The 14,800-nt window shown below is 47.0% G+C and overlaps 2 protein-coding genes across 2 annotated transcripts; one reads left to right on the forward strand and one right to left on the reverse strand.

Moving 5' to 3' along the window:
* Nucleotides 1-4,205: 4,205 nt before the first annotated feature.
* Nucleotides 4,206-11,098, forward strand: LOC127308532 (BRCT domain-containing protein At4g02110). The gene is made up of 10 exons (XM_051339382.2): nt 4,206-4,404; nt 4,481-4,570; nt 4,658-4,762; nt 4,933-5,034; nt 5,528-5,612; nt 6,590-6,656; nt 6,749-6,793; nt 6,931-9,675; nt 9,887-10,103; nt 10,259-11,098. The coding sequence occupies exons 1-10, from the start codon at nt 4,318-4,320 to the stop codon at nt 10,826-10,828; spliced, it is 4,113 nt and encodes a 1,370-aa protein (XP_051195342.1). The 5' UTR covers nt 4,206-4,317; the 3' UTR covers nt 10,829-11,098.
* A 1,587-nt stretch (nt 11,099-12,685) lies between these two features.
* Nucleotides 12,686-14,108, reverse strand: LOC127308531 (arabinogalactan O-methyltransferase 1-like). The gene has a single exon (XM_051339381.2). The coding sequence runs from the start codon at nt 13,873-13,875 to the stop codon at nt 12,922-12,924; it is 954 nt and encodes a 317-aa protein (XP_051195341.1). The 5' UTR covers nt 13,876-14,108; the 3' UTR covers nt 12,686-12,921.
* Between the last annotated feature and the right edge of the window lie 692 nt (nt 14,109-14,800).

The following is a 14,800-nucleotide window of genomic DNA, read 5'->3' on the forward strand; positions in this document are numbered from 1 at the left end:
CTTTAGAATTATTTTTTAACAAGTCATTTTGCACTTTAGTGAGTTGATCAATTTGAGTTTGAATCATATGAAAATGTTTAACAAGCATCTTAACATCATTGGAGGTTCTCTCCACAATACCATGCAATTCACTAATAGCTCGAGAATTTTCCATTAAATGATTCTCTACTCTCATATTGAAATTTTCTTGGTTAACAATATAATTATCAAACTCATCTAAGCATTGAGCAGGAGGTTTTGAGTACGGAATATCTTCCCTAGTAAAGCGTTGAAGAGAGTTTACCTCAATCATGGATGAAGGGGGAGTTATCTTACATAAATCTTCTATGGGAGGTAAGTTCTTCACATCTTCAGATTTAATACCTTTCTCCTTAAGAGATTTCTTGGCTTCCCTCATATCTTCATCATTTAATTTAATCATACCCCTCTTCTTCAATATCAGTGTCGGGGCTGGTTCAGGTGTAGCCCAATCATCATGATTCCGGCCTATTTTAGCCAATAATTCTTCAGCTTCGTCTGGAGTTCTTTTCCTGAAAATACAACCAGCACAGCTATCCAAATATGCTCTAGACTCAATGGTTAGTCCACTATAAAATATATCAAGTAAATCATTTTTTTCCAGATCATGTCCAGGTCGAGCTCTGATAAGAGAGCAAAATCTTGCCCAAGCTTCAGGCAATTTCTCTCCATCTTCCTGGTCAAAATTATAAATTCTAGCAATATGTTGAGCACTAGCGGGAAAGTATTTTCGAAAGAAAACATCACGCAAACCAGTTGGACTTTCAATAGAATTAGGAGGCAAATTATTATACCAAGTTTTAGCATCATCCTTTAATGAGAAAGGAAAAAATTTAGCGACAAAATAAGTACGCATCTTGATATCATCAGAAAACAAGCTACTCAGAGTAGACAGCTCAATCATGTGTTCTACAACACTTTCTTTTTCAGTACCACAAAAGGGTGTTTTCTCAACAATAGCTATATGAGATAGATCAAGAGAAAAATCATAATCTTTATCCTTAATGTTTATAGGAGATGTGGCAAATTTAGGATCAGGAGACAGCTTATATCTAACAGTATGTTGTGCAAGCAACTTTTTAATTTTTTTGCATCAGTAGTAGCATTGCATTTATCAATAAAATCATCATCAAGTTCCACATAATCTTCATCAGGATCATCACTAGAGTATTCAACAGACTCAGGTGAATTAACAAGTGTAACAGTATTTTCATTAGGAGTTTCAGCATTTTCAATTTATCTAGACCTAGCAATTGTAGCATCTAGAAAAGATCCCAATGAACCACTATCATCAAGCACATCAGAAGCATCATCAAAATTATAAGAGTTTTCAGATTCAGCAGAAGTACCAGCATGTGCAGCTTGTGGTGGTGAAACAAGTTAACTTATCACAGATGGTGAATCAAGAGCAGCAGAGGTACTTAGATTTGTACCTTTTCTTGTAGTGGATGGTAATATGTCGACTTTAGGATCGCGAGATTTACCCATGATGGAGAATTTGCAGCGAACAATATCAATCCAAGTGAACTTCCAAATAAAGCTATGCTCCCCGGCAACGGCGCCAGAAAATAGTCTTGATGACCCACAAGTATAGGGGATCGCAACAGTCTTCGCGGGAAGTAAAACCCAATTTATTGATTCGAAACTAGGGGAGACAAAACCCAATTTATTGACCCACAATGAGAAACTTGCACAACATCTTTTGTCCTACCAGCCGGTGGCAGCCGGGCCTCTAGGGAATCTACTGGAAATTAAGGTACTCCTTTTAATAGAGTACCGGAGCAAAGCATTAACACTCCGTGAACACATGTGATCCTCACATCACTGCCTTCCCCTTCGGTTGTCCCGATTTCTGTCACTTCGGGGCCTCGGGTTCCGGACAGCAACATGTGTATACAACTTGCAGGTAAGATCATAACACAATGAATATCATCATGAAACAATAACATGTTCAGATCTGAGATCATGGCACTCGGGGCCTGGTGACAAGCATTAAGCATAACAAGTTGCAACAATATCATCAAAGTACCAATTACGGACACTAGGCACTATGCCCTAACAATCTTATGCTATTACATGACCAATCTCATCCAATCCCTACCATCCCCTTCAGCCTACAGCGGGGGAATTACTCACACATGGATGGGGGAAACATGGCTGGTCGATGGAGAGGCGTCGGTGGTGATGATGGCGATGATCTCCTCCAATTCTCCGTCCCGGCGGAGTGCCAGAACGGAGTTTCTGGTCCCGAGACGGAGTTTCGCGATGGTGGCGGCGTTCTGGATGGTTTCTGGCGACTTCAACTTCTCGTCTCGCGTTTTTAGATCGAAACCCTTAAATAGTCCAGAGGGGGGCGTCAGAGGATGGCCTAGGGGGCCACACACTAGGGCGGCGCGCCCCCCCTCCAGGCCGCGCCGGCCTGGTGTGTGGGGCCCCTGGGCCTCCCCCAGGCCTGCCCTTCTGGCTCCGTGAATCTTCGGGAAAAATAAGACCTTCGACATAAATTTCGGGGATTTTCCTGAAAGTTAAATTTCTACACAAAAACGAGACACCAGAGCAATTCTGCTGAAAACAGCGTTAGTCCGTGTTAGTTGTATCCAAAATACACAAATTAGAGGCAAAACAATAGCAAAACTGTTCGGGAAAGTAGATACGTTTTGGACGTATCAGTGGCCTAGCGGACACGCGGACAGCGGCCCGCGTCCGCGTGTCCGTTTGGGTCGCGCGCTGCACCCAACGCGCGGACGCAGCGCATAATCGGAGAAACACCAAAAGAAAAGAAAAATGGCAAATCTAAACGAAATTTGATTAAACATATGCCCTATTTTGGGCAAATTTGTACATAGCCCTATTTTGGGCAAATAACTAACAAAAGAAGCCCCTATATGGACTTTTAAATTTAAACTACAAACCCTCTATTAGGGTTTGGTCGGCGGCGCGGTGGCCGCCGGTGCGCCGCCTAGCCCCTGTGGGCGTCGTCGGCGTCGTCGTCGTCGTGGACGACGTCCCCGGCGGCGAGGCACCGTTGTGGCTCGACCGCGCCGGGGACTCCGGCCACGGAGACCACATGGCCTCCTCCCGGGCCGAGTGGGGGTCCGGAGCCACCCGAGGATGCGGCGGCGCACGGAGTAGCGCCTCCTCCCCGAGGCGCTCGCCTCTCCTCCCGTGCGCGGCGCACGGCCTCCGGCGCCGCCGCCGCTCCGCGCGGCGCTGGCCTCCCCGCCGCCGCGCTCCTCGTTGGCGCGGCACCCGGCCTCCTCCCGCCACGCCGCCTCCTCCTCCTCCCATCGCGCCCGGCGGGCCCTGGGCATAGAGCTCCCAGCCCTCCGCTTCCTCGACCTCCCGCCGGCCGCTTCCTCCATCTCGGAGGTGCGAATGGCCGCATGGAGGTGCGGCCATTTCGCGTCCTCCTCCGTCGCCGAGATGAGCGGCGCGGCGCGGAGGTCCGGGTCCTCCTCCGAGGACTCGGGCTTGGGCCCGAGCGGCCAGGCGGCGGTTGCGGCAATGCCGCGCCGCCGCGGGCTGCCTCTCCGATGTGGAGGCCGCCTCGGTTTCCTCCGGAAGGCCGCAGGGTCGGCGGACGACGGCGGCTGCTGCTCGCCTCGTCGTCGTTGGCTCCGGGAGCGAACCGTCGCTTCGGGGCCATGGCGGCGGTTTCGCTGCGGGAGTGGAGTGGGGACGGAAGTGAAGGGCCAGATCCCCTCCAGTCCCCATTTAATAGCCTCCCGGGTCACCGACAGGTGGGCCCTTGGGCGACGAGGCGACCAGCGCCTAGACGCGAGCGGACGGCGCGTTCTGCGGCCACGCAAACCTAGCCCAGATTTAGGCCGGGTTTGCGTCGTTCCGGACGCCGCGGCCGTCCGCTTTTGCGGTGCGTCCCCGCGTTGGGATGGGATTTTGTCCAGCTCGACCCATCCGGACGCGCGGGCGCGAACCGCGCGGTTGGAGATGCCCTCATGCTCAGTGGGACTGTTCAAGACTTCAAAGGGAAGCCACGTGTGGTGCAAGGTGTCGGTCACGTGAATGGACGTGGCGCCGTTCCCTAAAAAAGCGGGTGACTGCCGACCCCTATTTTCCGTTTTGAACTTTGGGCTTGCCCCCCTATATTCGTTTCATTTCCCTCCAAAAGGCCAAAACCGAAACCCCCAATTTCCCTCTCTCTCCTCCAAACCTTCCTTCCTTCCCCGGCAAGATCCCCATTCCCGAGCACACGCACAAAATTCCCCAAACCCAAACCCTAGCCCCTCCACCTATCCAGACCGCCCCCAGGCCAGGTCCCTCCCTCCGTCCACACCCGCCATGTCTTCGCCGGACGACGACGACCGCAACCTCTTCGCCGGCGTCCGCTTCGTCCTCGTCGGCTTCGACAGCGTCTCCGAGTCCCAGGTGCCCCCCTCCTCCCCCCTCGCCAACCCACGCCCACCCTTCCTGGACACGCGCTAACCGCTGCCCGTTCCTGCAGTACCGGGCGGAGATGGTGCGGCGCGGCGGCGCCGACGCCGGGCGGCTCGGCGGCGGCTGCACCCACGTCGTCGCCTGCGGCCGCGTCTACGTGAGTCCCGCCCTGCCCATGTTTCGCTCGCCTTTCTTCTCGCGGGATCTGGAACCGATCTGGCTCTCTCTCTCTGCGTGTGTGCAGGATGACCCCGTGTGCGTGGCGGCGCGAGCGCAGGGCCACAAGGTCGTCAGCGAGCTCTGGGTCGACGACAGCTTGGACCGGGCTGTTCTCGCCGATGCCGACAGGGTCCGTTCCCAGTTCCCACTGCTAACTGCTTCTCTACTTCCCCAATCCTTTTCGTGTACCATACTGCCGCAATCTTTCTCAGATGTTGCTGCTCTTGGTGTGTAATATGCGTCTATCGCCGCAGTTCTGCCACTCGTTTGGTTTCCTCAAGCGGCATTTTCTGTCCACAGGTTATTTATTGGCCAACGAGAGATTTGAAGGGAATACCGGGCAGTGACGAACTCCGGATCTGTTTGACGGGGTACCAACGGAATGACCGCGAAGATATAATGGTAACCCCTTGCTGCCTACTTTTATCCTCATATCTCTTGGACAAAACTCTGAAACATGAGTTTTAGCAGCATTTAGTCGACCTCCTTAATTGAACATAACGTACCAAAACTAAGTTTTGGTCGCATTCTGCACATGGTATCATTCTGATTTCATTGTAGCATTCAAGGAATTGATTGACTGCTTTAGATGCTAACTTTTTTTGCTACTAAATTGTATTTACTTGACCATAACATACCAACCTATGACTTTACTTCTCTGTAGTACAGTCCCTATTTGTTTTGGTACCTATCACATGGGTCCATATATGTAGTCTTGAAGATAATTTGTTTGCTTGTCATTATGCTGATGCCAGAGCACCATATTGTTTGTGTGGAATTCGTTGCCGGTACTTGAGATGTGGAAATGAAGTTGTGTTCTTCGTTTTTTGTGGTTCACTAGTTATATATATATCGACTTACAGTGCACTGTGTTCCCTTCTCATTTTTAATGCAGAAAATGGTCGCTCTGATGGGCGCCCACTTCTCCAAGCCTTTGGTAGGAGGCGTAGTCACTCATCTTGTTTGCTATAAATTTGAAGGTCTGTTGCTTTTAGCAGCTGTTCACTGCCGTTAATATGTATAAATAGTTTATGCTATTTGTTTTGCTGCTTTTCCCGCACCGGGTCTTCATTGCTGTTGCTCTGTATTTGTGACCATGCATTTGCGAAATCTGGCATGAGTTTTTTGTTTCCTATGGTTATTGGTGGCCCTTTTATTTACATCTGATGTATATAGTTTCATTGGTAAGGGTTAACTCAGTGGACCAGTAAGAATCTTATACCCAAATTCGTAACTTGGTGTCAATCAAGATGACAGTTGTTCCTCAAGTTGTCATCAGATTAGGATTTTAGGTCTACTATTTGGTGCATAGAACTTGATATGATATACATCCATGAGGTCTTGAGCTGAGGACCCTTGCTAGCCAATTTAGTAAAATAATTCCAGCCCACTTTGGTCCACCTTATAGGCTAGAGGGTGGGTAGATGTAATTTTGAAGTAAGAAACTTTGATGTCAACAAAATGTTCAGTGCACTGTCATTTGGTGGTTGAAAGCAGAGGTGGCATCACATTGTGAATCTTTGCTTTTCTTGTCTTTATGTCAGCCATATAAAAAGTTATCTCATGATCATACATAGCCTTTGGCATGTGTGGTGTACAAAATAGGATGCCTGTACGCTCCTGATATTTTTCCATTTTTCCAGTTTGGTTCCCTTTTTTGGTCCTTTTAGTTGAATAAAAAGAGGGGATGAAATTATAGAAAAAAATGTGCGGTGTACAATGATGAACATGATACGTTAGGAGATTTGGTCGAACATACGCTGTGTATCTTGGGGATAAATATTAAGCTTTGTACCGTTTAGGAAGCCTCTGAAAAAATGTCTCCTCAGTAACTTGATAAATCACAACATGCTTATAGATTGTTTGTTTTGGACCTTCTCTTTGTGCATCTATATCATGCTGCTAGAAAGTTTATATGCTCCGTGAATGCAATATCTCAGTTATTCAAATGAACCAGGTGAGAAGTACGACCTTGCTAAAAAGGTGAACATCAAGCTTACTAATCACCGGTGGTTGGAAGATTGGTATTGCACTGCAGCTTTTCCTTATATTCTTAACTGTATGGCTCATGTGTTAAATACTATAATACTATTTTTGCCCTTTATTTATTTTGCAGCTTAAAGTCATGGGAAATTCTTCCAGTAGATGATTATAGCAAGAGGCAAGTAAAAGTACAGTTGCATGCTTTTTTCGAGTTCTCCTTTTCACTTGTGTTGTATACATGTTCTGATTTAATCAGTGAGGCTATCTATTACTGAATATCACAAAAAACCAATTCTGGTTATTTATTTCATGCAGTAGTTGGGAACTAGAGATGCTGGAGGCGCAAGTCAAGGATTCGGACGATGAAGTAGAAGATGTAGACAGAAAGCCATTCAACAGCAGATCCAGTGTTAAGCGCACTCCCAACCCCCAAAGTAGCATAAGAACTTCTGGCAATCCTGGCATCGATGCACAGATCCGTCCACCCATCATTCCCAATGATGATAAAAATATGGCTGTGGATAGGCATCTGAACACTCCAAGTCAGATCAAGAAGGAAGGAAATATGATCAAGAAGACACATGATATCACAGCTCAACTTCAAGGCACTCCTAACTTTAGTAGGTTAGCAAGTTCTGCTAACACTGATAGTGGTGCTCCCATTCAAACTGCATTTGTTAAGAGTGGCAATAGAGTGGAAGCTGAAGAAAGAAATCTGAACAGTCCAGATCAGGTCCATGCAGCTGAATACGAATATGTTAACACTTCAGATCAGATCAGAAAGGAAGAAAATATGGTCAAGAAGACACATGATATCACAGCTCAACTTCAAGCCACTCCTAACTTTAGTAGGTTAGCAAGTTCTGCGAACACTGATGGTGCTGCTCCCATTCAAATTCCATTTGGTAACAGTGACAACAGAGAGGAAGCTGCAGTAAGAAATCTGAACAGTCCAAATCACTTACAGGCAGCTGAATATGAATATGTTAACACTTCAGGTCAGACCAGAAAGGAAGAAAATATGGTCAAGAAGACACATGATATCACAGCTCAACTTCAAGCCACTCCCAATTTCAGTAGGTTTGCAAGTTCTGCGGATACTGATAGTGGGGCTCCCATTCAACCTCCATTTGTTATCAGTGGCAATAGAGAGGAAGCTGCAGTAAGAAATTTGAACAATCCAAATCAGGTCCAGGTAGATGTTGGAACAGATATTGCAACTGGTGCACCAGGCGCTACAAGCTCAAGCGATATTGCAACTGGTGCAACAGGCACTCCAAGCTCAAGCACAATGGCAGTTCCTGCTAACCATCATTTTCATTCCTCAAATGACACCCTCATGGTACCAAAGAACACAGCAACTCCTAGAGCTAGGAAAACAGGTGCCAGGAGACCCTGCAGTGTTAGCATGGAGGTTGATGGGTCAGTGGTTAATAATGGCAAGGCAGTTGTTTCTGAATCAGAGACTGACAAAATAATTCCTTGTCAGCAGGCTGGTACAATTCCTAAAGATGGATCCAGTATTGCAAGTGCAACGGAAAGAGAAATAACTTCTCTAAAGAAAGTTCCAGCTGGCACTCCCAGCTCAAGCAGGATGTCAGTTCTTGCTAACCATAATTTCAGTTCCTCAAATGAGACCCTCACGGTACCAAAGACCAAGGCAACTCCTAGAGCAAGAAATGCTGGTGCTAAGAGACCCCACAGTGATAGCCTGGAGGTTGATGGATCAGTGGTTAACAATGGTAAGGCAGTAGTTTCTGAACCAGAGACTGAAAAAATGCTTCCTTGCCAGCTTGCCAGTGCAACATCTAAAAAGGGCTCCAGTAGTGCAAGTGTAACGGAACGAAAAACAACTTCTTCAAAGAAAGTTCCATTTGGTGGAGTCAGGAGTGCCCATGCGAAGAGGCAACAGAGTGTACACATTGAGGTTAATGCTGCACAGGTAGGATCTCAGTTGGAGTTAAATAAAGTGATTTCTCAGGAAAACATTGAGACAGGTCCTAAGAGGTTTTGTAGCAGTGCACTTGATGCTGAACATGAAAGAAAGTCACCCAAGAAATTGCCTAATACGAGGGTGAAAAGTACAGTTGCCAAGAAGTCTCGAAAATCTGACACCAACATGACCACTGAATCACCAGCTGATGAAGCTGAAAAAGTACCTGCAGAGTCACTGTTTGATGATTTGTTTCCTTCAGAAAATGTAGAAGATTGCCCTAAAAAGCTTTCAAGTACTGCAAGTGTGGATGGTTGTGATGCAATTTCTCCTGAGAACATGTCGAAAACTAGAGCTAGGAAAGTGGTTGCCAAGAGGAAAATAAAAGCCGTGGAAGACAAGTCAGGCAGCAAGCATAACAAAATTGGTAGTGCACTTGTATCTGCAGCTAAAGCATTCTCATCAAAGAGAATGGAGAGCACATGCAATATCGATGAAGTAACTGCCGACCAGGACTCCCGGAAGGACAATAATGATGCTATGAGAGATGTATCTGTATCTTCTTGCAAAGACACTCTCACCGTAGAAAAATTAGAAGGAATGCACAAGTCTAAGTTGAGATGTAGTGAAAGAAATAAAGCTCTTGCTTCAGACCATGACAAAGAGAACCAACAAGACCATGGCAATCTCAGTTCTAAATCGGATTGTGGAAAAGGTGGTTTGAACTCCAAATTTGCTTTGAGAAGTGCAAGAAATAAAGCTACTGCTTCAGACCATGACAAAGAGAACCGGCACGACCCTGGTAATCTCAGTTCTAAATCCGATTGTGAAAATCGTGGTTTGAATTCCAAGTTCGATTTGGAATCAGCGAAGAAAAACACAGATATGCTGGACAAGCATGGAGGGAGAGAAGGAAATGGAGCTGGAACCTTCATCACATTGGACCCTACATGCTTTATTTTAAGTGGACATCGTTGGCAGAGAAGAGATTATAGGTCAATACTTAGACGCCTGAAGGGAAGAGTTTGCAGGGATTCACATCATTGGTCATATCAAGCAACACATTTTATTGCTCCGGACCCTCTTAGGAGAACTGAAAAGTTCTTCGCAGCAGCTGCTGCAGGCAGGTACAAACGCTGATCTAGATCCTTAGAAACTTAAATTTCACTAACTTGTTACTGATTATTTTATAGACCTATTTCAGCGAGATAAGAAGGCAAATTACTGCTTATCACATGTTTTCTACATATGTGACTTACAATTATGTCTGACCTACTTAACTTGCCAAAGTCTGCCATATCACAATTCTGAATGTTAGCTCTTTTACTCCCAAAATAGGTGGATACTCAAGCCTGATTACTTGACCTCTTGCAATGAGGCTGGCAAGTTGTTAGATGAAGGGCCATTTGAATGGTCTGGCACTGGCCTCAATGAGGGTGAAACAATTAGCTTTGAAGCTCCCAGGAAATGGCGTGCTATAAAGCAACAGATGGGTCATGGTGCCTTCTACGGAATGCAGATAATTGTGTATGGACAGCTCATTGCTCCTTCACTGGTAAGTCTTGTTTGCCAATCAACTTATCTGCCAAAATCATTAGTTCTTATTATAAAGCAATGCTGCACTGTAAGCGCGTCTAGACCTTATATTTGGAAGCTCCATTGCTCTTTATCCTCTAGCGCATCCTAAAAACTATGCTCTTTTCTTACCAGGATACTGTGAAGCGTGCGGTGCGTGCAGGCGATGGCAACATCTTGGCAACCTCTCCACCATATACCCGGTTCTTGAACTCTGGTGTTGACTTTGCTGTTATCTCAGCGAGCATGCCCAGTGCAGATGCATGGGTTCAAGAATTCATCAGTCACAACATCCCATGTGTCAGCGCTGACTACCTGGTCGAGTACGTGTGCAAGCCTGGGTACCCCCTTGACAGACACGTTCTCTTCAAGACGAACCGTCTGGCCAACAAGTCCCTTGCCAAACTGCTGAAAAACCAACAAGAGGTGGCCACAGATGATCTGGAAGAACTTGAGGACGATGATCCTGCTGATGACCTGAGCTGCTCAGTTTGCGGGAGCACGGACCGGGGAGAGGTGATGCTGATCTGTGGCAGCGAGGACGGCTCGGTTGGCTGCGGCGCTGGCATGCACATTGACTGCTGCGAACCTCCTCTGGAGTGTGTCCCAGATGACGATTGGCTGTGCCCCAAGTGCGACGTGTCCAAAGCCAAGAAGAAACCTTCGGCCCCCAGCAAATCGAGAGGATCAAAGCGGAGGAGGTGATTTAGTTCTGTGTACACTCCCTGTTTTATTGTAACATAACGATGTAATAATTGCACCATTGTAAAGCTTTGATATTTTCTGAAATGCTGCCTCGGCATTTCTTGTGTAATATTTGCTCTTATTCATCCCCATCTGTTTCAGTTGCCTTCCATGTGTAGTGATACATTATTGTAAAAGACTTCTGAATAGAGCGACATCACAGCGTTTTTCTGCAATTTCCATTCGTTCATTTTGGAGTGTATATATGCAGAATGTCTTGGATTGACATCATTTAGCTTGAACTCCGACCGATTTGCTTCGAGCTCCTGCTTGAGTTATGTAGATGGATCGATCAATGGATGTGTGTAAATGTGCTGCTGCTGGTGGCTAGTAGTTTATAGGCCGGGAGGCTCACCTGCATGTTTGGTACATTCAGTTTGTGCGATTCTCTGCGGAAAGGGTGTCTCCTGAGCTCCAGTCTTTCTTCATACTGAAAAAATTGAAAAACATATTTAGAAATCTTAAAAAAATCTAAAAATAATTCTGGACCTTGTCATGCAAAACCTCAACCGAAATTCTTTTTAGCATGGGCTAGATAAAAATGACAAAATCTGATATTTTTGGAGATTTGTAAATGTACATACTCTGATCTACACTTTTAGAATATAAAGTATTTGAATTTAATATTTTGCACGTTTATGGGATACAATATTTCCTATATCTGGTTTTTTTATTTTCTTTGTTGAAACTCACAAATTTGTTTGTTTTAAAAAATGGGATCACTGGTGCTCATGTGTACCAAATCTCCATTCAATTGTCGTTAACTACGACTTGGATTAGCAAATTTGTTGGGTGATTCCATCAGCTAACAAAGAAAACACGACTTGAGACTTAGCTAATTACAACTACCGTTTCAGTAAGGGACAATCTGTTGTGAAGATCAAGGGAGGAAGAAGTGCCAGGAACAATTTTAAGCGCCGGGAGAGGTCAAGTATCTGCAGGGAAGACATCTTAGTTTTTAGGTGTCCACTTCGTCAGTTAATTGTACTACCTGAACTTGTGTCGTGTGACATGGAATTAGTGAATCGGCCCTCGTGTACCGTGTGGTGTGGCCATGGGCCACGGGTTCGGGTCAGGGTATAAGAGCCAGTCGTGTCCTCCAAAACGCCTCCCAAATTTTGATAGGCGTACCGGCTATTTTACCTCTTCTAGCCGCGCGTCCTAAAGAGTCTTTTCGCCCGACGCAGTCTAATAGATGAATATCCTCCACGGCGTTCCCCTATTTCAAGTTGAAGCATGATGCTGTTGGCATGTCCGATTTCTCGTCGATTCAAAGTGCACCGCGCCATGAGGATGTTTGCATACGAAACACCGCTGCGATGAGGATGCTTGCATACGAAGCACCTGCCGATAAACATGACAACTACCTTTGCATGAGTTTTTATGGAGGGTCAAAGAATTATCAGCAAATGCGGCGGCACCTTGATCGATCCAACCCAACTTGTTTGGTTTGTTGTTTTTCAAGAACACACACAAGAATTGCGTGTCTTTCATATTAAGATAGAAAGAGGGTTTAAGTGCAAGAAACTCCAATGGAGCTCAAATCACAGGTGATCGAGCTCCAAAACCTTCACAGAGACACACGCGCTATTACTCGCTAACTCCCACAACTCCACACAGTTTCGCTCTTTTCCATTGAGCAAACTCCACTCTAATTTTCCGACAGACTTCCATCGGCAAGGTAGCAAACCTATCAAAGACTCTACTATTTCTTTCCAACCGCAAAAATGTATTTGCACGATAAAATTTTATTTATATAGTACCACAAATTTGTGGGACGACATCAGCTACGACAACTTATTACACGCACTCAACTGGTTCACACCAATAGCAGGCTCAATGGCTTTATATATTCATCGACGTACCAGAGTCCCACAGCACATAGGTCATTTTCGCGATAAAAATTGCTACTAGATCAATCAGTGATTACATTAGTAGCCTCTGGACTCCACGTCTGTCGTGCGCGCAGTCCTGATATTTCCACATCGTTTTCTTTGCGAATAGGTATTTCCATGTACTGAGGCCCACCTCTGACGTCTCACTGTCCGTAGGTGTCAGCAAAACGGCCTCTCGCCACCGCCGGCCGCCGTCGTGTTGTCCCGCCGCGACACCGGCGGGATGCTGAAATGCCAGAGCCGGCCGGCCCCTCCCACCCGGAACCGGTCGCAGAGGAACTCCTCGGCGTACATCTTCTCCACCTTCCGGTCCACGTCGTGCAGGAAGACGTCGGTGTCGCCCTCGCCGCGCCTCGCCCGCGCCATCGCCGCCGCCGTCCATATCGCCGCCATCCTCCCCGGCGCCGCCGCGAAGTACCCCTTGGGGGCGTCCAACATGAGCACGTCCCACTCGTGCTCGTACACCTCCGGCGGCAGGTCGTGCAGCGCCAGCGGGCACGCGTCGTTTCCCTGGACGGCGGGCTCGTCATCGGCGCCGGCGCCGGGGACGCAGGACGGGACCCGCCTGTAGTTGTCGAAGAGGAGGTCGGCCTGGTCTAGCCGCGTGTGGTAGCTGACCAGGTGGGAGCGCAGGAACGGCGACGCCGAGCACACGGCGCGGTGCCACTCCGGGTCCTCCTCCAGGAACACGGTGACGCCGCCGGGGTTGAGCGCGTGCCAGAGCGGCGAGTCGTGGCCGAGGCCGAACACCAGCAGCCGCACAGGCGCGCGGCGGCGGAGCACGGCGAGGGCCAGCGATATCTCGTCGTGCGTCTGCTGCGGAACCGTCGGCGTGGTGGCGTAGTAGACGGCGGCGTCGGCGAGCGCGGCGAGGCCGGACGGCTGGTACCCGGTGCCTGAGGGGGCAGTGACGGCGGGCAGGCACGGGAGCGGCGGCAGCGGTGATCTGAGGAGGCTAGGGACCAGCAGCGACGTGGCGACGACCAGCGCGGCGATGATGAGGCGGCTCGGGGGCTTCATTGCGGTGGGTCGCCGGCGCGGGAAGTGGCCGGATCTTGGTAAGCTGGGAATGAGTTCGACGCGCGGAGTGGGATAATGGGATTGATGGCGCATAGGCTTACTTGGTTTGCTCTCTTTGTAGGAGGCGCGGAGGTTGTTTCTCCTGTTTGAACCTGCGTGTTTCTGTTCTCTTTATTGGAGGCGCTGTGGTTGTCCTCAAATATATACTCCTCGAATATTTTGAAGTAGATTTAAAATAAATTCACGTGACATTTAATTTTAATTAAGTATTGTTTAGATTTACGAAATGTGGTAGCGATAAGTCCGGAGTAAAATCCGTATTTTGGTGGGTCTCAATCCGAAATTTAAAACCATGGTGGTGTACATCTTCAAATGTATGGATGTTTCAATAAAGAAGAGTTTGTAAATTATGTATATGGTGTATGCCGTTGTTAACGATTAGTTTCAAATTATATGTTCAGTGTATCAGACAATCCACACATACTCTAATCTTTACCAAAAAATATTACAAAAAATACGTCTCTTTTAGTTTTGATCAGAGGGATGATTCTATACTATATACTAGATGATACCCTACACGTTGTTGCGGGAATTCTTAGCAGCATAGAATTTTTTTTTACTAAAATTTTAATTGGAAATCATCTTATGTCACATTACTGCTCCATGGAGTACTTAACAACCAGACCCGTGATAAGCATGCACCACCGTGATAATATTTTGATTCAGGTAAAGAAAATATAATTGCATACTTGTTTTGGCATGAAGAAGGATTGGACATGTCCTCAAGCGGGTAGCAAAAATTCCAACAAAAATAATGTGGTATTTAGAAGAGAAAAATGTTAACACCAGCAGGGCTGGAGATTTCTTGAACCTCGGCTATGGGCAGACTATGAAAGTTTAGATCTGCATGCCCGATGACCAGTGGAATATCCGAGTTATCAAAGATGCATGTCAAGATTCATTTCCTGGTATTGCGAGGAACAATATTTAGAAATAGGCCGGACGGTGAAAAAACAAA

Source organism: Lolium perenne, chromosome 6, assembly GCF_019359855.2.
Source record: "Lolium perenne isolate Kyuss_39 chromosome 6, Kyuss_2.0, whole genome shotgun sequence".
NCBI classification, from domain to species: domain Eukaryota; kingdom Viridiplantae; phylum Streptophyta; class Magnoliopsida; order Poales; family Poaceae; genus Lolium; species Lolium perenne.

Bases quoted from the DNA above. Each gene is read 5' to 3' on its own strand.
- LOC127308532 (XM_051339382.2), top strand. From the start codon at position 4,318: ATGTCTTCGCCGGACGACGACGACCGCAACCTCTTCGCCGGCGTCCGC. The intron at 4,405-4,480 runs GTGCCCCCCTCC...CCGTTCCTGCAG, and splicing joins ACAGCGTCTCCGAGTCCCAG to TACCGGGCGGAGATGGTGCG. The intron at 6,794-6,930 runs GCAAGTAAAAGT...TATTTCATGCAG, and splicing joins GTAGATGATTATAGCAAGAG to TAGTTGGGAACTAGAGATGC.
- LOC127308531 (XM_051339381.2), bottom strand. From the start codon at position 13,875: ATGCGCCATCAATCCCATTATCCCACTCCGCGCGTCGAACTCATTCCC.